General features: G+C 42.4%; 2 protein-coding genes across 2 annotated transcripts in view; one reads left to right on the top strand and one right to left on the bottom strand.

Annotated features, from left to right (window-relative positions):
• cd81a (CD81 molecule a) overlaps positions 1-3,164 on the top strand; it is a 74,716-nt gene extending 71,552 nt beyond the window's left edge. Inside the window, exons 7-8 of the mRNA XM_048545774.2 lie at positions 505-591; positions 1,114-3,164. Coding sequence (XP_048401731.1) covers positions 505-591; positions 1,114-1,176 — 150 coding nt within the window. The 3' untranslated portion in view covers positions 1,177-3,164. The remainder of the gene's footprint in view (positions 1-504; positions 592-1,113) is intronic.
• Positions 3,165-6,607: 3,443 nt separating this feature from the next.
• Positions 6,608-25,234, bottom strand: part of sigirr (single immunoglobulin and toll-interleukin 1 receptor (TIR) domain) — a 56,121-nt gene continuing 37,494 nt past the window's right edge. Inside the window, exons 8-9 of the mRNA XM_048546076.2 lie at positions 15,924-16,098; positions 6,608-8,039 (exon numbers count right to left, since the gene is read on the bottom strand). Coding sequence (XP_048402033.1) covers positions 7,846-8,039; positions 15,924-16,098 — 369 coding nt within the window. The 3' untranslated portion in view covers positions 6,608-7,845. The remainder of the gene's footprint in view (positions 8,040-15,923; positions 16,099-25,234) is intronic.

Here is a 25,234-nt window from a genome sequence, read left to right as displayed (position 1 = left end):
CAACTTGACTGAGCTTTTGAAACAAACCTTCAGAACTGTCCTGTATTCATTTTGAAATTGAAATCACAAACATATGATACTGCCAATTTAGCTAAGGAAACTTTGTCAAAAATATTCAAGTAGATTGTGGGAATGTTTTATAGCCTATGGGTCAAACATATTGAGGTACTGAAGTGTAATGGAATTGACATTCCTGTTCTTTAGTCATTCTGTCTATGACCTAAAGTACTGTTAGCCTCTTTAGTAAAAAGCCTGAATGATTGTAGGTGCAGAGTTGATAGCTGGGATCTGAAATAGGAAATGGGAACAATGTCAAGTGGTGAATTGAAATTAGCACAATGAATCCAGTTAAACTTCCAGGTATTGATAAAAGAGTGGCTTACTTGACAAATCAAGTAATGAGTGTATTAAAGCTAATTTATGGAATACTGTAATTTTCCAGACAGTTGCAATGATTAGCTGACCTGGCTCAAGGCGTTTTGCTAATGTGCTTTGGTTTCTTAGATCGACTGTCACACACGGATTGACCAGCTGTTTACAAAGAAACTGTACATCATTGGGATTGCTGCCGTCATTGTTGCAGTCATCATGGTATGAACCTTTTAGTCTCTCTCAGCAGGAATCTTGGGTAATACAGGGAGTTGGTCTTTTTTGATCTTTGTTTTGTAAAGAACCAGAAGTTGCAAGTCCCTCTTAATTCTTTGTGGTCCTAGTTGGAATGAATCAAAGGATTATAGGGATGCAAGACCATCCTTACTCAACTTAAACACTGATACTTGAAGACAGTTTAGGTGACTTATGATTTCTCAGTTCAGCACTGATGGACTGAAAGTTAGAAAGTTTTAGATTTAACTTGCCTTATTTCTTTTCTTTCTCCCACCCCTGTAATCATTGTTGCGCTCGAATGTATCTCCAGTGCCCCATGCACATTTTCCACCAGGCTTGCAATTAGAAATCTCTCCTTGAAAGAGCAGAGATAAGTGAACTAGGTGCAGATTAAGAATTAAGGAATGTTTTTACGAGCTAATTCAGCTATTGCCTAAATGGGACTTGAAACTATGTTGCTTGCAACATTTTTTCTCTTGTATAGCTATTTCCTTTTCTCCATTTCAGATCCTTGAGATGATTTTCAGCATGGTGCTGTGCTGCGGGATCCGAAATGCCTCTGTGTACTAAAGGGGCATCTTTTGCTGCCACCTCACGGGATCCTTGGTGAGCGCAGCTGAAAGAGAAGCTTTGTAGTGGAATAGATCCTGTCATAAGATGACCCCTAAACTAATCTTTTCATCTGTGATGTTGCCACTTGTTGTATAAAAAATTTTCCTGACATTGACGGTTTTCCTCTGGTGCCATGCTGCAGCTATCATGAGTAATTCGTGTGCAGTTAACATCTGGCACACACCCATCAGCTCTACAGCAAGTAAATTACCAACTTTATCAAAGAGCTTGTATACTGCGGCACAGTATGAAGACTCCTTTAAGGAAAAGGATTGGATGCCCATAATGCTGCAGGAGGGGGCTTGGTGCTCCTTTTGATCTCAAGCCTTTGGTTCCTCAAACAGGTGAATATGAACACTTGGATACTAAAGTTATTGGAACTCAACATTTTTTTATAAAAAGTTTTTCTGACAACTGCATCAGCTGTGAACCGTCTATGATCAGTGTGCACTAAAATGGTGCAAACTTTCCAAAATGAATGTACTGATTTCAAAGTTTTTTTCCCCCATTGTACTGCAGGTACCTTTTTTAAAAAAGTTATATATGTATAACCTAACCAGTGCAGTGAGTAACTCGCGAAAGGGGCTAGTCAAAATTTGTACCTGGCCTATTGTGCTTTTTGCTCTTGCATTACCACTTGTTCATTTATATAATTGTAGCTCTGAACTAGAGGAAATTTGGCTGTGCGCCCCTTCCCCCCCCCCCCCCCCCCAAAAAAAAAAAAACCTGGTCTCTAGTATTTTAATGGCTTGTGTATCAGTGTAAACTAAAAATAGATCATCCTTCCTGTATCGTTTCAGGCAACTTTGTCAGGGTTTCAGAGACTGGGGTCTAATCTGCTTAACTCGCAGCCTGTGTAGTGTGGGATACCTTCAACTTGAAGGTCTTGGTGGTTCGAAAAATTCCTTGTATCAGCTCTGCCTTGCTTTCAGCAGTTTTTTTTTAAACTGTAATATGCTGTTAGTTGTCATTCTAATCTAAAGGGAATCATTAAAAACAAATCTGGACACTTGCACTTTTCATAACCCATTTCTACACTGTATTTGAATACAGATAATATATTGGGGAAAACTATGCTGTGACTTCTGCCACAGTAAACATTAGAACATAAATATGAAACCCACCTCTCTAAAGCTGCTCCACAATGTGCCTAGAACCATAAAGCACTCCCTGCAAATGAGTGTTCCTAGAAGTCCAATAGAACAGTGCCTTAGTCTCCTTGCCAAACTTGATTGATTTCAATCAGTTGATCAAAAGATGGAAGGATGACTAAACACAAGGCTGGATACTTACCAAGACCATTTGCTACCCAAGAAACATTGTGTGGTATTGCACTCAGCTGCTACCCATGTTCAAAAAGTAATCAAGTGATTAGTTAGCAGGCAACTAATAACTGTCTTAATTTTAGTCCTGCTCTAGTCTCCATTGTCAAATTTACTTCTAAATTAGATAGGTGCTTCTATCATGCAAACAGCAACTTTGTCCACCTCCCCACACCAAGTTTTAAAAAAAGTATAGTTTTTGTTTACAAAGTGTCCAATGACTGATTTTATACGTTCCAGTCTTAAATCTGGGTCAATATGTACTTTATCAAAAGTGAGGTCATCCCAGTAATGCAGTGAATGACAATTTGTTCAACGTTCCAGTAAGTTAGAAAAGTAACAAATATTTTCTGATCTTTCAAGTTGGCAGTAGAGACATGGTTATCACTCAAATCTGTTGTTACCCAGGGGAGTTCTGATGAAGCACCCATTTGCTGCTGCTTTTATACAGCAGTGATTTCAGAAGGGATTCACTGATGTCTGAGATGGATTGAACCATTGTACACATTGGATTATATTAAGTGTAATATCCTGTATGTTTAGCATGTCTGCATCCAGTGGGTTTGTATACAACCTGCCTGATATGTGAATACGTAACAATAAAGATCACCTCCTTTTAACACAGCTTTGACTCTGGTATATTTTGTGCTGTGCCCTGAACTTTGTGGCGCACACTTCTCCCTCTTTATGCAGAGGGGAATATGGCATTTTAACTTTATCATTACTAAACATTGGGTTCATGTATACATGTTTGTGTTTCTGCACTCATCTAGAGTGCCTGTTGTTTGTTTCATTTGTCGATTTTCCTGTCCTGTAGCACAGTTAATTTTAGTGCTAACCTAGAGGCTGTCTTGTAGAGTGGAAATAAGATTTTGTCTAACTTTGTGTAAAATATTTACAGCTACTAAAACTTTTATCTCCTCAATCTAGCAAAATTTGAGGCAGAGATCAAAGTCTCTAGCTAATCAATTTGATTTATTTCTGCCAGTGCTCAAGATTCCTCCTACAGTCCAGAAATGTGCCGGTTTGGTGGATTGGCTGTGCTAAACTGTCCAATATCTAGGGATGTGCAGGCTAAGTGGGTTAGCCATGAGAAATGCAGGGTTACAGGAATAGGTTTGCAGTCTGGGTCTAGGTCTGATGCTCCTTGGAGGTTGGTACAGACTAGATAGTGTGAATGACCTCTTCCTGCTCCTTGTGACTATTTGATCTAGTGTTTAACCACAGTTTTCCCTTGCACTTCGTCTTTATGGAAGTGCAGTTTCACAGATACTACAGCTTCTGATATCACAGAACTGGACACTTCCATTTCTTGAGTTTGAAATGATGTTAAAACCTGTCTGGAATTCATTAGGCACCAAGACACGTGGCAAACAAACAGCAATGCCAGGAACCTGACGTTAGCTAACCAGGTACTACTATTTTCTTTATTTTTCATGGGATGAGGGTGTTGCTGGTGATGCAAAATTTATTGTCCATCCTTAATTTTTCAGAGGGCAGTTGAGTCAACTGTGGGTCTGGACAGTAGACCAGACCAGGTGAGGGTGGCAGTTTCCTTTCCTAAAAGACATAAGTGAACCAGATGGGCTTGTCTGAAAATTGACAATGGATTCACAGTAATTGTTAGATTCTTAATTCCAGATATTTATTGAAATAAAATTCCACCATCTCCCATGGTAGGATTTGAACCTTGGTCCCCAGAATGTTATCTGGGACTCTGGATTAACATTCCAGTGATTTAATGCCACTAGGCTGTTGCCTCCCTACCTTTTTACCAGGTATTGAACCCTTTTTTCAGCATGGAAAGTATCTCACTGAGCAACACATATATCCATTTTTGAGCTTGCACATACAACTGAAGCAGTGGCAGCTGCATCCTGATTTAAATGAACTGCTAATGCATATGTGCCTATTTGATATCACTGGTGTGGGACAATGCTAATGATTGAGACATGTTGGTTGGGGAGGAGAGCTGGTTGCAGTTGGCGGATGGAGTAAATACTGGATCATCGTTCCACCAGTTAATATTAGTTCACTGTGCATGATCAGATGAGGAATTTCTTTTGAGGTTAGTGAATCTGGATTTTTTTGAAACTGGAGAAGAAACTGAAACTAGAGGTTGGGTGGTTAACTGTATTCAAGGCTGAGATAAGCTGGTCTTTTTTAGTAAGGAAATCAAAGGCATTTATGGGTTGAGGGTTGGTGGGGGGTGTGGTAGGAGGAAGGCAGCAAAGGAGTTGAGGATTAACCAATCAGTCAAGGCCTACTTCTGCTCCTACACTTTGATTTTTGTAGCTAGATAGATGTGAAATGTGTAGGATAACATAATGCTCTTGACTACTGGAAACTTCATTGTCTATGTTGACTGTACACATCCAGTTTCCAAAGATCTGAACAGTTCTTTGGGTATTTGTGCTGAGTACCTTTTGGAGGCACAGTGGTAACTGTATAAGCAGAAGTGATGGTACATTGTAGCATAATACCCAGTGTGCTAATGGATATGTGCCATTCTAACATTTTTCTATACCACTTCCTGCAATTACTCATGACAATATGCTTCAAATTACTAGAACAGCAGTGAAGTTACTTAGTTCAAACAGTTTTATTGAAATTACTTCCTGCATGCACCTACACACTCAGCTTTAATATTTCATTGATATTTTAATGGATTAGAGATTCCTGAATTGGAGTTTACATCTCCTATGATTCCACTTGAGAATAGTTTGAGCAGAACGAAAGAGTGATGAAGTCAATCAACCACGGTGAGGGTATTTTCAACATCACATACTCAAACACCCTCCTGCTATTAGATTCAGTAATCTTCACATGAATTAAAGCATTTATTTGTAGGACAAAAACTGAAAAAGATGAGGTTGATGCTGTTAGTGACTGTCCGTCTGTCTTTTTATTGGACACAGGCAGACGTGGAAATTAATTAACCCTTCACAACTACCACAAACAATTATTTGAGTCATACACACTAGAAGAGCAACAATTCCACATGTTGACAGGCTATTTGGCCCAATGAGTCCACAGTGACCCTCTTGAAGAGCATTCCACCCAGACCTATCCTATCCATGTAACCCTGCATTTCCCAGGGTCACAAAGTCAATTCCTGGAATGGCAGGACTATCATATGTTGAAAGATTGGAGCAACTGGGCTTGTATACACTTGAGTTTAGAAGGATGAGAGGGGATCTGATTGAGACATATAAGATATTAAAGGATTGGACGCTCTGGAGGCAGGAAGCATGTTTCTGCTGATGGGAGGTTCCAGAACCAGAGGACGCAGTTTAAAAATAAGGGGTAGGCCCCTTTTAGAACAGAGTTGAGGAGAAACTTCTTCACCCATACAGTGGTGAATGCTCTGCCCCATAAGGCAGTGGAAGCCAAGTCTCTGGACACTTTCAAGAAAGAGATGGCTAGAGCTCCTAAAAGATAGTGGAATCAAGGGTTATGGGGATAAGGCAGGAAGGATACTGATTGTGGATGATCAGCCATGACCATAATGAAATGGTGGTGCTGGCTCAAAGGGCTGAATGGACTACTCCTGCACCTATTGTCTATGACTAATCTACTTAGCCTGCATATCCTTGGACACCATGGGCAATCCACCTAACCTGCACATCTTCCTCTGTGAGAGGAACCCCAGGGAGAACATGCAACTCCATACAGATTCTGGCCTCAGGCACCTGTCTAACAGGGGTCCCTGCTGCTGTGAGGCAGCAGTACCAACTACTGACCTGTCTCAATTTTCATCTTCAAACTAAGGAAGCCCAGGTTCTGGATCATCATCATCCTCCTCTAATGATTTCTGAGATGGCAAGCAAGGAAAGGCCGTAATACAATTCATTAATGGCTAAGCATAACAGAAAAGGTGCAGGTATCCCTATCTTTCCATAATTTACCCCTCATTTGCATCAGAATTAGTGCAAAACTGATCTCCAAGAGGCTACCTGGCTTAAGAATGAACAAACTAAATTGGATTACAGACACACAATGTCATGAAATGGCCTCCATTTGTATGTAAATGGCTATTATTAGTCTTTATTGTTCAGAATGAAGAAGGAAACGCAGTGATATCTGATTCAGTAGGAACCTGTCTTTATTTACTGCCCAACAAGTTAGCAGAATAGGTTAGCAGGTGGCATATGAAAGTTAATACAGTTACGTGTGAGATGATATTTGTCTTGGTTAGTGGGGGGGAAAATTGGAATACATATTTAATGGAAATATGTAGGAAACACAAAGGGTTCAGACATTCACATAAAATCCCCTGAAAGTGAAATCACAACAAATTAAAGCCATTTTTATTTTAAAAAAAGCCATTTTGCATTTTACAAATGAAGATGTAACAGTTAAACTGTTTTGATGAGCCACTGAGTGAAGATAACAGTTTCAAGCATTGCATTTGTCACAGCATTATAGGAAGGAATTATATAAGTAACATACAGCTAAAATCCTTTGCTGGAATGGCGAAGTATTTTAGAGACTTCACCTAATGGGCCTATTTCCATTGCAACAGGGGAAGAGGAAGTGTAATTAAAAAAAATGGTCATTTTCATCTAGGCAGCTGAAAGACAATACCATCAAAAAACAACCCTACAGACTAACTTCTTCCAGCATCTCAATAATTGCATACTTGCCCCAATTAGGATTACCATTTAAGATCAAGATTTCAGTGTTAGGGATCAAAAATGCAACAATTTCAGGTGCATGTAGGCAGCAATGGAGAACAGTGACAGAAGGGGGATATGCAGAGTGTCCCCTTTCATCACTCCATGATGGAGATCAGAAGCGGTGGGAGGCCTAGTTCTTGCAAGGCAGTGGTGGGAAATTTTTGACATGATCACTAGATCATGCCGACCTTTGCTCGGGAGATATAGTGGATTCCTAAAAATGCACTATCCATCATTTAACTTCATGACCTGCTTCTCCAGCCATATATAGAACATTCTCTTCAGGGAAGACCAGGCATTGTCAAAACAATATTGGATGGTTACTTTCATGTACACAGTTTTTTTTAAAAAACATTCCTCCTGTTTTGAACAGGCAGAATTCCAGCTATAAAATGATAATGTAGCATGAATGGAGCAAAAAAAAGTTGTCTTTAGAATTGGTTATATCATGGCAACATTTCCCCCTCTCCAATATAGGATGAAAATACTCACAGCTGTACACTGAATGTTTAACTCTATATTTAAAAAAAAAAGACTGTGGGGGATGGTATGGTAGAGATGCTTGATTGACAGCCATCTTGGGGCTGGAACGGAAGGTTCACTGCTCTGCACTGTGATCACCCCAGTCAAATATCTTCTTCGGTTACAAGGCAATAGAAATCTGTTCTTGTTCCATAATTTCGAGATCCCAGATCTGCAATATCCACATCACTTCTTTCTGTGTCCTCACAAGGAGGTTCTGCACTGGAATTAATCTTTGGTGTTTTAGGAAGGGCGAATACAGGTGGGGGTGGGCCTTTGTAAATCGGTGCTCTCACTCCTAGGAAAAGAAATAAGAACAGTCACGGCCAGCAGTACAGATTCTCACATTCCTAATTTGAGAGAAATTTCACATTTTTTGATATGTTTTTCATGAAATTCTAACTGAATACAGCCAGGCTAGACTATATTAAAAATTGAGAAGCTGAATAAGAAAGGAACTCGAGTAATAGAGTGAAAATGAGTTAGGAAGTGACATAAAATGTGATCGAGCCAGTACAAATGCATTCAAGAGGTTAAGTATAATTAATTCTTTTGTGCATGTTTGAACTAAGGCTGTAATAAAGGAGCTGACTGGCACTGGTGGAACCCAAACTGGGCATCACTGAGCAGGTTATTCCTTGGTGACACCTTCCATCACTCTACTAATAACTGAGACTCTAAACTCACTTTCTGTAGGGCAAGAAGCTTATTTTGTTAATTATTTTCTTTTTAAAAATATTTTAAGATGTTTTTGTATTTTTGGTTAACTCTGATTTGTTCCATCTTATCAATTTTTATAGTCAACGTCTTTTCATGTTATCTCTATTCTTTGATTTCATTTTTTATTTCTTCAGTAGATGAAGGCATCACTGACCAGGCCAACATTTATTGCCTATCTCTAATTGCCCAGAGGGCAGTTGAGAGTCAACCAAATTGCTGTGGGTGTGGAGTTGTATGTAGGCCAGACCAGGTAAGGATGGCAATTTCCTTCCCTAAAGGGCATTAGTGAACCAAATAGTTTTTTTCCTGACAATTGACATTGGTCATCATTAGACTTTTAATTCCTGACTTTATTGAATTTAAATTCCACCATCAGTTGTGAGATTTGAACCCAGGACCCCAGATTACTCAGTGCTGAGGAAGGGTTACCGGACCCGAAACGTTAACTGTTTTCTCCTTCACAGATGCTGCCAGAACTGCTGAGCTTTTCCAGCGACTTTGTTTTCGTTTCTGATTTACAGCATCTGCAGTTCTTTTGGTTTTTACCCCAGATTACTAGTCTAATGAGAATACCATTAGGCCATCACCACCTCTTTGATTTACATGTTCCAAATTTTTATGCTCAGTCCTATCTTCTGATTTGCCACTGGCGTGTGTGCAATTATATGCTTTTTCTCTAAGTTTGATATGATCTTTGGCCCTTCTAGTTAACCGTGGATTGTGGGTGTGTCCTGGGAGTTTTTCTTACAAATTTGAATGTGTATGTTTTGTACATTCTGAAATATCCCCCAGGTGTCTGCCATGGTATTGGTACTGACCACTACTTCAACCTAATTTGCCAATTCACTTTAGACAGCTGTTTTTCATGACCTTGTAACTGCCTTTATTTAAAGATGTAAAAAAAAGTGTTGCATCTCCTCTCCAAAGTTGAATGTATAATTCAGTCATAATGTGGTTGCTGCTATTTCGGAGTGCCTTCTCAAGACCTCAATAATTAATCCTATTTCAGTGCACAATACCAGATCTAGGGCAGCCTGCTGTCCGGTTGAATCAGAATGTGCTGTTCTAAGAAACTACTGCAAAAACATTCTATGAATTCCTTAGCTAAGTTACCTTTGCCCATTTGACTTCTCTGGTCTAAAGAGATTAAAATCTCCCATGAATATCCCCATACTTGTGTGACCTACCATTATGCTCGATCCTAGTGTCTAGCCAATGTAAGGGAGCCTACACACCACTCCCACAATTGATTTCTTACCGTTATTTCTCATTTCTATCACAACTGTTTCCACATCCAGGTTTCCTGAACTTTGGTCGCTCGCCTCTATCAATATCATAATTATTTGATGCACCCCTCCACCTTTTCCTAGCTTCCTGTCCTTAATGTTCTGTACCCTTCTTTGTTCAGGTTCCAATCCACGTCATCCTGTTGTCATATCTCTGAAATAGTTACCAGACCATTCTGTTTACACATACAGTTCACCTGTTTTGTTTCAAATACATGCTTTCAGAAATGGTCTTTTGTTTTATCCTTCTATTCTTTTTGTATCTTCTAGTTTTATCTGTTGATTCGCTCTTAGATCATGACAAGCAAGGTTACAAATTAACTTATTTCCTCTACTAATACCACTTTCTTTTGACTTGTCTGTTTTCTTTGATTTGTCACGTGTTCCCAAATTTGATCCCTAGCCTCTACAACATGGTTTAATGTCGTCTCTATATTGCTACTCATATGGATTTCAAAACTACTGGCCCCAGCATGGTTCAAGCAGAAATCATCCCATCAGGCCAGATCACACTTTCCCCTTTTGTGGTGCCCATAAACTGGAACCCATTTATCCCACACCAGTCTCTGAGCCATGTATTCCTCTCTCTAATCTGATTTGTCCTATGCCAATTTGTACATGGCTCAGATTGAAGGGGGATCTGATAGAATACAAGATTGAGGGACATGAACATAGTTAATAGCACTGTTCCCCTTAGAAGGATCAAGAACAAGAAGGCAGACTTTTAACCGTCAATGGAAGGAGGCTTACAGAGGATTTAAGGAAAAGTGAAGGAGGTCTGGAGTACACTTTCTGGGTAGGCAGTTGAGAAGGTAACTTCAACTTTTAAGAAGTATGATGTCCTAACATTCAAGGCTGTAAGCCTTGTGAGGAAAAAGTGAGATGAATGTAGGCAGTAGCTTATGTTTTGGTACTGACTCAAAGGGCTGAAGGGCCTTTTCTGTACAATATGATTCTACATAATAATCCAAAGATTTTAATGACTTTGAGATTCACCTACATGACTTCGAGCCCTGAGCAGACGTCCTGAACCCTCGCACCAGCAGACAATACAGCTCTTATCCAAACAAGCTGAAAGAACCTCCAACCTGTTGGGAGAATTGCAAAGGCTGGCACTCCTGCACTCTGGATTCTCTTGACCTGCCTCTCTCTCAGTCAAACTATCTTGTTGCAAAACATCAGCCAAAGTAGAGAAAAACTAAAAGAACTGCAGATGCTGTAAATCAGAAACAAAGACAGAAATTGCTGGAAAAGCTCTGCAGGTCTGGCAGCATGTGTGAAGACAAATCAGAGTTAATGTTTCAAGTCTAGTGATCTCAACAGTCCTGAGGAAGGATCACCAGACCCAAAATGTTAGCTCTGATTTCCCTTCACACATGTTCCCAGAACTGCTGAGCTAAAGTAGAAGTTTCTATCCCAAGTATGACTGCCATCCCCAGTACAATGAATCCAGGTAATATTCCCCTCCCTGCTGCTGTATTGGTCATTCAGTCTGCAGCTCAAATGCTGAGCTGAAGCGGCTCAAACTTCAAACACTTAGGGCAAATAAGATTTGGGAGTAGATTTGTAGTTCTGGTTTTGGATGTTCTGGCTGGTTGGCTTGCCAAGTTGATTGGTTATTCCACAGACACAAACCAGGCAGGAAAACACACTGGCGCTTCATTGGAGGCTGCACTGATGATATTACTTAGGGCAAATATTTGCCCTGAACCAAACTGCTGTAGGAGTTTTGTAATATGCTGCATCTGTGACACAGAACCCTGTCCTGCCATTCTTAATGTATTTTAATTAACTATTTTATTAAATTATTTATTATCCTTTGTTTTAATATAGTCCTGTAATCTTGCCATTAGATACTATTCTATTTGAATCTTAGGAATGAAATAAATTTTAGTTATGTACCAGATAGACACCAACTAACTAGCTTCATTGCCTGTAGCATAGTAAGAGCCAATTCCTAGAAGCTGAAATGTTAGAAAAAGCAGAGGCAATAGATCACTTCTTCCCCGTTCTCTCTGAAGTCACCTAGCTTCCAGCACTCTGTTAAGGTCAGACTCAAGTGCCGAAGTTGAATAGATTTAAAGTCTCCTAACACAAGGCCTACCTGATCGAGTTATTGGAAAACCTTGTTAAACCCCACTTAAGGAAGCAACTTCAGAATTTAAACTGTAGATTGTTATATCCTAAATATAAAAGGTTAAATTTGCACAGAAAGATTCCAATTACTTACCTACCGCTGTCAGTGCTAAAGTAGTCCACGTTTAACTGCCAGACAGAATTTTTCTAAGAATTCATGCCAGCAATCATTGCCCATCCCTCCTAGTTGCCCTTGAGAAAGTGGTGATGGTGAGGTGCCTTGCTGAACCTCTGTCTGTTTGGTATGGGGTCATCCACAATACCATCAGAGAGGGAGTTCCAGAATTTTGAACCAGTGATGCTGAAGGAACAGCAAGTGGTCTGGAAGGGAACTTGCAATGCTGATTTCCCATTTACGTGCTGTCCTTGTCCTTCTAAATGGTAGAGATTGTGGGTTTGGAAGATGCTGCCTAAGGAGCCTTAAAATCACTGTATTACATCTTGTAGGTGGTAAATATTGCTATTATTATGTACTAGTGGTGGAGGGAATGAATGTTTGTGGGCATGGACTAGACCAAACCCCCTCAAATATATAAGGAGGTAGTCTAGATGCTAACTTTTTTTCTTATTTTAAAAGGTAAGTGTAAGTCATTGCATTCCAGATGTAATTCCATTGGTCAACATACTTGACTCTAAACAATACACACTTTGGATTTTAACCGTAGTATAAAAATAAAAAATAACTGGACTTACTGTAAATATGCTAAACAAAACAATTAACTAATTAACTGTTACAATATAGTAACATGCCACTAACACACTCTTGGCAAAGGCAAATTCAACAAAATAGATTATCTTGTGTACAATTCTAGCAACAGGACCATGATCCCACCTTTTCAGCTGTAACAGAGACGTAAGAGCTTTCACATCTAGCTTCAAGACTTCAGCAACTACTAGTGAAGTTTAAAACTAAAAACAAAAATTCTGGTTCTGTGGGAGCTTGACCCCACCAATTCAGGCTGCTACTATTGTTCCAACTTTTAAAAAAAACTCAAGGCCTCACAACCTGTTTATTAGCTTTGCAGCAGACTGCTTGGTACTTCTGTCTCGAAGTTTTTTCATTTAAAAAAAAATACCAGGACAAAATACACCTCTGAAAGTCATAGTATTGTCACAGGAAGGTTTGCAAATGTATTGAGGAATCAGGCCTTATGCACAAGCATTTTTGTTGTATGGGTCAGTTTGTTGCTACTCAATTTTGTTAGTTGCCAAAATTAGTGGCTGCCTTTCCATTGATACATCCTCCATGTTGGCAGGGAAAGCATAGCTCAGTAGGATAGAATAGAGTAGGGTCTAAGATGTAGCACTGTTCCATCTTTCTCTATCTCAAAACAATCACTTGAGCAGCTGTTGGAATAAATGGTGTCATGACGTTATCGTGGAAGGACCGTATGAGACTGTGAAGCTTGAGGGTAGCCACTTTCTCTCTTATCCTGTACAGGCCTATCCTGCTCAATGTCAATTTTTTTTTTTAAGATCCACAAAATCAAGGTAGCATGGTATCAGAGATAATGGGAACTGCAGATGCTGGAGATTCCAAGATGATAAAATGTGAGGCTGGATGAACACAGCAGGCCAAGCAGCATCTCAGCTCCTGAGATGCTGCTTGGCCTGCTGTGTTCATCCAGCCTCACATTTTATCATCAAGGTAGCATGGTGCCTGCTGCTCTCTGAACTTCTCTTAAAGATGACAAGGAGAGAAAATCACAACTACCACAAATCCACCTGTTCTGAAACTACATGATGTCATTAGATATAAGAATAATTTGGAGCTGTGTCTGTGATCTTTACATGCTATAGTTAATAGAATGAAGGTTACCACTGTCACTTGATGCTTGTATTTCTTTATGAATTGATCCAATAAATTGTCAGCATAATACCTTTCTAACTTTTGCACAAATGCCTTGCCTAGCATGAAATTATTACATACTGTAGAATTAAGAGGCAGGATGCACATTTCACACAGAGAGCAAAACGTGGCTCAAACCAATCTTTATTTCTGTATTTTTGCCAAACATGGTTACTGCAGCCTTGCAGAAGACTAACCACAGAGAATTCCAAGATTTATCAGTATTAGCTAGTGGGCCCTCATCAGAACATTTGCCAATTGTCTCACCCCTAGTGCATTGCCTGCTGATGCACAGCACACAAGTGATCACACTGCCATCATTGTACAGCATAAAGGAGTAAGGCAAGCAACTGGGAGACCACAAATTGAGAAGGAAGCACATGAAATTGAGAACTTCAGAAAAACACAAGCATGACTCTGGGAGCTTTGAGAATAAGGTAAACAGAAGCCTGAAAAGCTGGGTACAGCTCATTGACAAACAAGTTAAAAATGAAAACAGGCCATCCCAGAAACCTGGAACAGGAAGAGGCAAGTAGAACCAAAAGATTGAACCCCATGAGAAAGCTGGGAGGGAGTAAAATAGCATTTAGATTTGAGAGGAGAACAGAGCTAAGTCACAGCAACTGAAGTAATTTCCCAATAGGAATCTAAAATGATCACCATGCATTTTCAATGCTTTCCTCACCCCACACCCTCCTCCTCCCCCAACCAAAACATGCCTTCAGTTTCTATTCTGATACAATGTAGTAAGAACATACCGACTATGCAAGTGTGGTTTGTGGATAAAGTGTCGTGTTGCATTTATACCAAATTTAGCTTGAATTATGTATAAAATCCTTAGTGATGATTAAGCACTGCATTGAATCATATTTTTGCTCGTTTGCAAATACATTAAACAGTAACAGACAGGTCCTAGCTATAAACAAAGAGAAAACACTAACAGTTGCAATAATATTATTTAAAATACAAAAAGAAAAATCAGATTGATGTTCTGAGTTTATATCATCAAGTGAAAGGTAATAAATCCTTTTATTAAAGTTAGGAGAATGCAAGGAAGGAGGCAAAGGAGAAATAATAATCCATTCAATCAAAAAGGAACTGTATCAGCTGAGTAATCCATTAATTATCTACTGAAAACTAGTGATGCAGAAGGTAATTTTGGTGATGATTAACATGGAAAGGAACATGCAAGTAGTTAGCAAAATGGGAGAGAACCATGCAAGTAAATAGGCAAGAGGAGAGGTAAATTGAAGAAGCAAGATAAATTCCAAATACAGGTAACCTAAATTTAAACAAGAGAAAAAAAAACATTAGAGCAATAACAAGCACACAAAGCCTTCCTCTCCTGAACACACCAGCACTACATTCTCATAACAAGTTTGCACTTAAAGTCAACTGGTCACTTTACTTCTCCTGCACTCTCTGGTTACTGCAATCTTATACTATGAGATCAACAGTATCACACCAAATCACTAGCAATATTTGTGAATTTTAGACATAGCTGAGGTCTGAAGTCAAAGCTCAAACCAGAGGACCCTAGTGTACCCAGGAAAACTATGTATCTTTATATTTTAAATTGGATATCTATCTATTTTCATCTGTGAAATATACACTTTCTCCATCTCCATTCATGTATTGAACTGTTCATATTTTTATCATCCAAGACTAACTGCCCTTGCCATCCTAGTCAACTTCCTTTTCTTAACCCACTATAGATTTTAGTTCATTCAAAATTCTGCTATCTGAAACATATCCTATTATAGCCTGCAAATCACTAATCACTTGATCCTTGCTAACCTGTATTGGTTCCTGGTCCCTGAACACTTCAAATTTAAAGTTTGTACGTTTGCAAATTAAATAATTTCAAGCGTTGCCCTTTTAGTTGCTCAAATCTTCAAACACAAAACTCCATTCATCAGATTTTTCTCTTCCTCAGATTTTGGCCTTGTGTCTCCTCCCACTTTGCTCTTTAGTTTCAGCCATTTAGGTTCAACACTGTGGAATTTGCTCATAACCTCTGCCTCTCCTCTTTAAAACCTCTCTCTCGAACTGTCTAATGTTCTTATAGTTCACAGGTTTTTAAAATGCACAAGCTAAGGTTAGTTATTACTCCTGGTCTTTTGTCCTTTTAAACTTTACTGTGTCCCATGTGACATGAGAGATATTCGTTCAAATTAGTCACTCCACTTACCCAAGTCCCCTTCAGGATCAGGGTCAGATCTGCAGTCCAGATAATCTGGGTTAAGGATCAGCATAGGATCCTTGTCATCCTGGAGTCGAGTCTGGGGATCTGCCATTACACACCGGTGAGAAATTTTCCGAGGCAAAAGCAATCGTAATTGTTTCCAGAATTCAGAAGACGGTGTCTGTTAAACAAGCGCCATGTGGATGTAAAGTAAGAATAGGAATGAAAAACCAGATTTTCAAATTTTGTCTGTCATAAAGTACACACAGGTTCACACACAGTAATCATTCAATACATTCCAACTCTATTTCCAGTCAACAGTTCTTAAATTTTTTGATTCAACAGATTAATTCCCATTTTAGCATCCAATCTTAATGAGTACGTGGCAGATCAGTTAACCTAACATTAGCAGGAAAAATGTTAGAATCCCTAAAAGAAAGCATTGGGATTGGACAAAGCCAGCATGCATTTATGAAAGACAAATCATGCTGAACAAATCTATTAGAGATTTTTGAGAAGGAAACTAGTGGGGAGAACCCATTTGGCCATTTTTTGATAAAAGTCCTGGCTAAGACGTCATGCACCAAGTTAAAGCACATGGGATGGGGTGGGTAATACATTGGCATGGATTAAGAATTGGTTTACAGATAGGAAGCAGGAGTGGGAAAAAATGGGTCCCTCACTGTGTGGTAGTCATGATTAGTAGGATCCTGCAAGTATCACTACTTAGGTCCCAGCTACTCATTATAAATGACCTGGATGAGGGGACCAATGCAATATTTCTAAGTTTGCTGACAACATAAAACTGGACAAGATTGAGAGTTGTGAGCAATGCTCCCTCCCTGCTCGTGTGTGAAGCTACCCAAGCTTCTGTACACAGCAAATTAGTGTTGGCACACCCATTGTGGCATTGACTTCCAGCTCCAGAAACTGCTGCCATGCACAGACCTTGCAGGCCCACACAGCTGGGACAAAGATTGGAGGCAATGCCAGTTGACTAAATCACCTTGAACTTACTGAATCCCCTTGACAAGTAGAGTGACTAGGCAAACAAATGGTGCATGCAGTACAAAGTGGCTAAATGTGAATGTGCATTTTGGTGTGAAAAACAAAAAGGAAAAATGTTATTTAAGTGTGATATATTGAGAAGTATGGATGTACACAGGGATCTAAGTGTCTATGAAAGTAGGCAGCACTTGCAGCAAGCAATTAGGAAGGCAAATGGCGTATTGGCTGTTGCAAGAAGATTCGAGTTCAGAAAGAGAGATGCCTTACTGCAGCTATACGTAGTCTTGGTGACTACACCAAGGTGCAGTTTTGGCCTTCCTAACTAAGAAAGGATATATATGCCTTAGATGGACAGTAGAAGAGATTCACAAGGCTGACAGCAGGGAAGACAGAATTGTGTTGTTAGGAGAGATTGGCTTGACTGGGCCAGTATTCAATAGAGTTTAGAAGGATGAGACAGGATCTGATTGAAATGTATAACATTCTAACAGGGCTCTGTACACTTGATACAGGGAAGATGTGCTCCCTTGTTGGGGAGTCTGGAACCAGGGAATACAGTCTAAGGATCTCTGCATTTTGTGGAGTATACACTGTTGGCATGGCGTGGTGATGGTGGAGTGAATTAATGTTTAAGTGGATCTACGGAATTCGAATCAAATGGACTGCCTTGTTATGGATATTGTTGGCACCACACTCAATTACACAGTTGTGACTTGTTCCTTGTAGACAACGACAGGATAGTGGGGATGCAGAAATTGAGTAACTAGCCACACAGTCCTTGGATTCTGACCTCTCCTGTAGCGATTCTATTTATAAGGCTAGTCTAGATAGGTTGATTGAACCATTTAACAGAAACCTATATTGACACTGAAGATTATATTCACTGTATAACATGCTAGTTTTACTTACTTAAGTGCACATTCACGGTGTTGGGTGTCAATGTGTCCCGTCCTTTATTCTCTAGTGAAGGTATCAAACAACTCCACCCAAATTAGCAGATCAAGCTAACAGCTCATGGCAGAAAATAATTGACATACAAGCTCTGTTTCCTAGTTTAGAAACCTCTCTCTACTCCCCCTTTGGCCGCAAACAACTTCATTAGATACTACTCTAGTCACGTGTGATTTCCTGTTGCAACAGTCATAAGATTTTACAGAAAGCAGCCATTTGGCCCATCTAAACATTTTGCTGGTTCAATATAGCAACCCCAGGGTAACTAATGTGCTGCCTGAGACACAACAGTGGGTGGAAGAAAATAAGGAGACCAAAACTGCATGTAATACGAGCTCAAGCATCAACAAGGCACTACACAATTGCAGTAAGACACCTTTATCCCTGTGCTCAAATCTTCTTGCGACAAAGGCCAACAGACCACTTGCTTTCCTAACTGCCTTCAGCAACTGCATGCTAGATTTCAGTAACTCGTGGAGGACACTTTGGGTTTCTTTAGATAGGAGGAAAAATTTCTTTACTCAAAAGGGTAAAAAGGTAGTGAACCTGTAGAATTCTCTTCCACAGATGGCACTGGAAGCCAATCATTCAATATTTTCAGGAAAGCGATGGATAAAGTTCTAGATTTTAAAAATCGGGGGAAGTGGGAATATGGAATGAAGATACTAGAACAGGCATGATCAAACTGAATGGCAGAGCGGGCTTGAGGAGCCGAATAGTCTACTTCTCCTAGTTTCTATGTTTTCTTGTCCTACTGGGTAATCAAGGCAGAATCTATATAAATGAACATCAAAACTCCTCAATTTTCACCATTTAAGAAATACACTCATTTTTTTTTGGTTTTCCTGTCAAAACGGATAACTCCACACCTTTTTTTAAACATATTATGCCGTCTGTCATATTCTTGCCTGCCCAGTTAATCTGTTTCAAAGCCCTTAAAGTCATTTTGTATCCTCATTACAACTCTCATCCCTTTTTAAAGTGTGTCATTAGTAAACTTGGGAATGTTATATTTGGCCCCATTTTCCAAAACATGGATCATAGATTAGTTAGTGTCCAGAGTCCAACTATTGATCACCTGACAATCTGAGAATGACCCATTTATTCTGGTTAATAAAATGTGAGGCTGGATGAACACAGCAGGCCAAGCAGCATCTCAGGAGCACAAAAGCTGACGTTTCGGGCCTAGACCCTTCATCAGAGAGGGGGATGGGGGGAGGGAACTGGAATAAATAGGGAGAGAGGGGGAGGCGGACCGAAGATGGAGAGTAAAGAAGATAGGTGGAGAGAGTGTAGGTGGGGAGGTAGGGAGGGGATAGGTCAGTCCAGGGAAGACGGACAGGTCAAGGAGGTGGGATGAGGTGAGTAGGTAGCTGGGGGTGCGGCTTGGGGTGGGAGCAAGGGATGGGTGAGAGGAAGAACCGGTTAGGGAGGCAGAGACAGGTTGGGCTGGTTTTGGGATGCAGTGGGTGGGTGGGGGGGAAGAGCTGGGCTGGTTGTGTGGTGCAGTGGGGGGAGGGGATGAACTGGGCTGGTTTAGGGATGCAGTGGGGGAAGGGGAGATTTTGAAACTGGTGAAGTCCACATTGATACCATATGGCTGCAGGGTTCCCAGGCGGAATATGAGTTGCTGTTCCTGCAACCTTCGGGTGGCATCATTGTGGCAGTGCAGGAGGCCCATGATGGACATGTCATCAAGAGAATGGGAGGGGGAGTGGAAATGGTTTGCGACTGGGAGGTGCAGTTGTTTGTTGCGAACTGCGCGGAGGTGTTCTGCAAAGCGGTCCCCAAGCCTCCGCTTGGTTTCCCCAATGTAGAGGAAGCCGCACCGGGTACAGTGGATGCAGTATACCACATTGGCAGATGTGCAGGTGAACTTCTGCTTAATGTGGAATGTCATCTTGGGGCCTGGGATGGGGGTGAGGGAGGAGGTGTGGGGACAAGTGTAGCATTTCCTGCGGTTGCAGGGGAAGGTGCCGGGTGTGGTGGGGTTGGAGGGCAGTGTGGAGCGAACAAGGGAGTCACGGAGAGAGTGGTCTCTCCGGAAAGCAGACAGGGGAGGGGATGGAAAAATGTCTTGGGTGGTGGGGTCGGATTGTAAATGGCGGAAGTGTCGGAGGATAATGCGTTGTATCCGGAGGTTGGTAGGGTGGTGTGTGAGAACGAGGGGGATCCTCTTGGGGCGGTTGTGGCGGGGGCGGGGTGTGAGGGATGTGTCGCGGGAAATGCGGGAGACGTGGTCAAGGGCGTTCTAAATCACCGTGGGGGGAAAGTTGCGGTCCTTAAAGAACTTGGACATCTGGGACGTGCGGGAGTGGAATGTCTTATCTTGGGAGCAGATGCGGCGGAGGCGGAGGAATTGGGAATAGGGGATGGAATTTTTGCAGGAGGGTGGGTGGGAGGAGGTGTATTCTAGGTAGCTGTGGGAGTCGGTGGGCTTGAAATGGACATCAGTTACAAGCTGGTTGCCTGAGATGGAGACTGAGAGGTCCAGGAAGGTGAGGGATGTGCTGGAGTTGGCCCAGGTGAACTGAAGGTTGGGGTGGAAGGTGTTGGTGAAGTGGATGAACTGTTCGAGCTCCTCTGGGGAGCAAGACGCGGCGCCGATACAGTCATCAATGTACCGGAGGAAGAGGTGGGTTTGGGGCCTGTGTAGGTGCGGAAGAGGGACTGTTCCACGTAACCTACAAAGAGGCAGGCATAGCTGGGGCCCATGGCCACCCCCTTAGTCTGTAGGAAGTGGGAGGAGTCAAAAGAGAAGTTGTTGAGTGTGAGGACGAGTTCAGCTAGGCGGATGAGAGTGTCGGTGGAGGGGGCCTGGTCGGGCCTGCGGGACAGGAAGAAGCGGAGGGCCTTGAGGCCATCTCCATGCGGAATGCAGGTGTACAGGGACTGGACGTCCATGGTGAATATGAGGTGTTGGGGGCCAGGGAATTGGAAGCCCTGGAGGAGGTGGAGGGCGTGGGTGGTGTCACGGACGAAGGCGGGGTGTTCCTGGACCAAAGGGGAGAAAATGGAGTCCAGATAGGTGGAGATGAGTTCGGTGGGGCAGGAGCAGGCTGAGACGATGGGTCGACCAGGGCAGGCAGGTTTGTGGATTTTGGGAAGGAGATAGAAACGGGCCGTGCGGGGTTGGGGAACAATGAGGTTGGAGGCTGTGGGTGGGAGGTCCCCTGAGGTGATGAGGTCATGAATGGTGTTGGAGATGATGGTTTGGTGCTCGGGTGTGGGGTCATGATCGAGGAGGCGGTAGGAGGTGGTGTCGGAGAGTTGGCGTCTGGCCTCGGCGATGTAGAGGTCAGTGCGCCATACTACCACTGCGCCACCCTTGTCTGCGGGTTTGATGGTGAGGTTGGAGTTGGAGCGGAGGGAGCGGAGGGCTGCCCGTTCTGCAGGGGAGAGGTTGGAGTGGGTGAGAGGGGTGGAGAGGTTGAGGCGGTTAATGTCTCGATGGCAGTTGGAGATGAAGAGGTCGAGGGAGGGTAGGAGGCCTGGGGGTGGTGTCCAGGAGGAGGACTTGTGTTGGAAGCGGGTGAAGGGGTCATTGGAAGGAGGGTTGGATTCCCGGTTGAAGAAGTAGGCATGGAGGCGAAGACGGCGGAAAAACTGCTCTATGTCCGACCGTGACTGGTATTGGTTGATGTGTGGTTGTAGGGGGACAAAGGTGAGCCCCTTGCTAAGGACTGACCGTTCGTCCTCAGTCAGTGGGAGGTCTGGGGGGATGGTGAAGATGCGACAGGGCTCAGTGTGGCTGTCTCCTCTGGGGTTGCAGGCTGTGGAGGTTGTGGGCGGAGCGATGAGGTCGTCGGCCGTGGGCGGGGTTCCGTCGGCGTCGGCCGTGGGCGGGGTTCCGTCGGCGGCGGCCGTGGGCGGGGTTCCGTCGGCGGCGACCGTGGGCGGGGTTCCGTCGGCGGCGACCGTGGGCGGGGTTCCGTCGGCGGCGACCGTGGGCGGGGTTCCGTCGGCGGCGACCGTGGGCGGGGTTGCGTCGGCGGTTGGAGGATCGGGGTGGGCGGCAGCAGCTGAGGTGAGGGTGGTGTGTGAGGTGTTGTACCTGGAAGTGGAGGTGGTGACTGCAGCAGCGGTTCCGGAAGTTCTGTGGCCGGCGGAGGCGGATGTGACGTCATCGGTGGGGTCTCCGGCCGTGTCCTCATGGTCAATGGCGGCGGGTGCATGGTGGGGGAGGGGCAGGGACAGAGTCGGGATTTGGGAGGCGCAGGAATCCTCTTGTGGGAGGCAGGGGCCCGTGAGTTGGTTGTACTTACGATTTTTGGTGTCCAGTAAAGCTGAGTGGAACTGGGTGTTCAGTCTGTGGATCCTGCGGAGGATAAAAAACAGCAGGAGTCCTTTGCAGGTCTGGGAGAGGGAGGCTCTGAGCTGGGGCAGGCTGGATTGCAGTGCCTGGAGGTGCCGGCGCATGGCTGCGAGTGTCTGTTTCAGGAGTCGCAGGGAGAACCGCTTCTGAAGGGTCTGAATGTTCTGGGTGTAGAGGTGGTCACGGTTGGGGCCAAATTGGGAAGGCTGAAATGTGGACTGTAGTCCCTTGGGGATGATCTGGTTCCGTAGGCAGGTGCTGAGGAAGGTGATGTGGCTGTGGTACCTGGTTTGCTTCAGGACATGGTCGAGCAGTTTCAAGGCCGAAGAGATTGACTCTCCATCTTCGGTCCGCCTCCCCCTCTCTCCCTATTTATTCCAGTTCCCTCCCCCCATCCCCCTCTCTGATGAAGGGTCTAGGCCCGAAACGTCAGCTTTTGTGCTCCTGAGATGCTGCTTGGCCTGCTGTGTTCATCCAGCCTCACATTTTATTATCTTGGAATCTCCAGCATCTGCAGTTCCCATTATCTCTGATACTATTTTAACCTCACTGCGAAGCCTCTTCCAGGGATGCCTAACCTGAAGAAGTTACCCTCCTCCCTCCGGACCAACCTCAGGGAATCTCTCTCCCATTGACTCTCCATCTTCGGTCCGCCTCCCCCTCTCTCCCTATTTATTCCAGTTCCCTCCCCCCATCCCCCTCTCTGATGAAGGGTCTAGGCCCGAAACGTCAGCTTTTGTGCTCCTGAGATGCTGCTTGGCCTGCTGTGTTCATCCAGCCTCACATTTTATTATCTTGGAATCTCCAGCATCTGCAGTTCCCATTATCTCCATTTATTCTGGTTCTCTGTTTATGTATGTTGACCAATTCTCAATAAGTGGGACCTCATCTGAAAATCCAAATGCACTATATTCACTTATTTTACCTTATCTATTCTGCCACTTACATCCCCAAAAAAGAAACTCCCACATGTTTGTCAAATTGACTTCTCTTTTGTAATTCCACATAAACTAGGCCCAATTGTACTATTTTTTAAAAGAAGTGTCCAGTATCACATCTTTCATAAAATATTCTATAATTTCTTTTCCTATTAACGTCAGATTAACATGTCAGTTCCACATTTACTCTCTACGCTCTTTCTTAACCATTAGGGTTAGATTAGCTACCATCCCAATCTGAAGAAATATTGAAGATTTCCATTAATGTCACCATTATCTCTACAGCCTCCTCTTCCAACATTCAGGAGTGTAGATCATCAAATCCATGGGATTTATCAATTTCCTGGAGAAACTGTTAGAACTGTACTACATTTTCAACAATAAAAATTTCTTAGTCCTTTAGGTCTCTGGTATTTGTGGATTTTAAAAAATATCTTCCAACTCAAAGACAGGCACAACAATTTGTTTACTTTCTCTTTCCAAGTTCCCTATTCCCCACTATAAAATGTTCTGACACTGTTAGTAATGGACCTACATTTGTATCTGCCAATCTATGCCCTTTTACAAACTGTCACAGCTTTTGCAGTACATTTTTATTAATGCCTATGAATATTCAGTTCCCAGATTGGTCATTAAGCAATCATGTCCCTGTAATAGCAATTGGAGTATACTTGTCTACTTCTATTTGTGCTATCAATTCATCTACCTTGTATTCTGAATGTATACAGTGGAATACCTGTAACCTTTATGATTTCAAAATTTTTCCTATTTCTTATTCTACTTAATATTGACCTTTGTATCCATTGCCTTCCAATTTCACTTACAAATTATGTGAATTCCCTCTTGGATTCCATCCCCCTACCTAGCTAGTTTAAGTCCTCCCAACAATACTAGCAAATCATTTTTAAGGTAAATTGTCCCAATCCTGTTAAGGTGTATCCATTCTTCTTTACAGGGCCCATCTTCCTCAGAACCAGCCCCAATGCTTCAGAAATCTGAAGCGCACCATTCCTTACACCACTTTGGCCATGCATTTATTTGGGTTTAACTTAATTTTGAACTGACTTGCATGTTGTAGTGGGAGTAATTTTGAAATCACTGCCTTTGAAATCATGTTTCTTTCCAATTCTTTCTTACCTATCAAAAATATGCTCTCAGCACCTCATTCCTCTTTCTACCCATGTTGTCAGAACTCATGTGAGTATGGCCTCTTCCTTGACCCTGCACCAGGGAGTCAACGTACCATCCTAGAGTCATATCTACAGCAGAATTGCCCTTCTGTCACCTAACTATTGAATTGGCTACCGATATTGCTCTTGCACTCTTCCTCCTTCCACATCTGCATGGTGCCATAAATTTGGTTGAGTCTGCATTCCATTGAGGAAGTACTGCTCTTAAGAAAATCCAAAATGGAAAATCAGCTGGTAAATAAGATGGATACAGGATACTCCTGCACTACGTACTGGTCCTCTAGACCATTGGACGGTCATTCATTTCCTCTCTGCCTGCACTCTCTCAACCTGTGTTGTGACCACCTCTCTAAACATATAGTTCTCAAATTTGTAGATAAACCAGTGACTCCAGCCATTGCTCAAGACCTCATTGCCCCTAGCTGGCAATAAATCCTACCCTTGTGGTCATCTAGAAAATGTGCTGTGAATACAACTTTCCCTATTTCACATGATAAGGACTCCATACAGATGAGCTGCCTTGTAATGTGTAGACTATTTATTATAAACAAGAAACCAGAAAATAGAAAAATGTTTCATTAATCAAAAGTTGTTCACCAATCAGCACGTTCCTGTGTGCCAATATCACATTTTATTCCTGACATTTTGAAATCTGCCCATGCCATGCTCTCGCCAATGCTTTTAATCGCAAACTCCAGCCGCCTATATCCAATTCACAACAAATCCTGTTCCTGTGTACATTAACCTACACTAGTTCCTAGTCCAGCAATGCCGCTTTTCAAACCATCTCATCCTTTACATGGTCCTTGACACTACTTCTTCTCTAATAACTACCTCAAGCCTCATGACTCTTCAGGATTTCTGTGCTCCTCAAATTTTGGTCTGTTGTGAATCTTCAATTTTAATTGCTCCACT

This window comes from Stegostoma tigrinum, chromosome 17 (genome assembly GCF_030684315.1).
Source record: "Stegostoma tigrinum isolate sSteTig4 chromosome 17, sSteTig4.hap1, whole genome shotgun sequence".
Lineage (NCBI taxonomy): Eukaryota > Metazoa > Chordata > Chondrichthyes > Orectolobiformes > Stegostomatidae > Stegostoma > Stegostoma tigrinum.
Note: the sequence above shows the minus strand (reverse complement) of the source record. Positions and strands in the feature narration are given on the sequence as shown.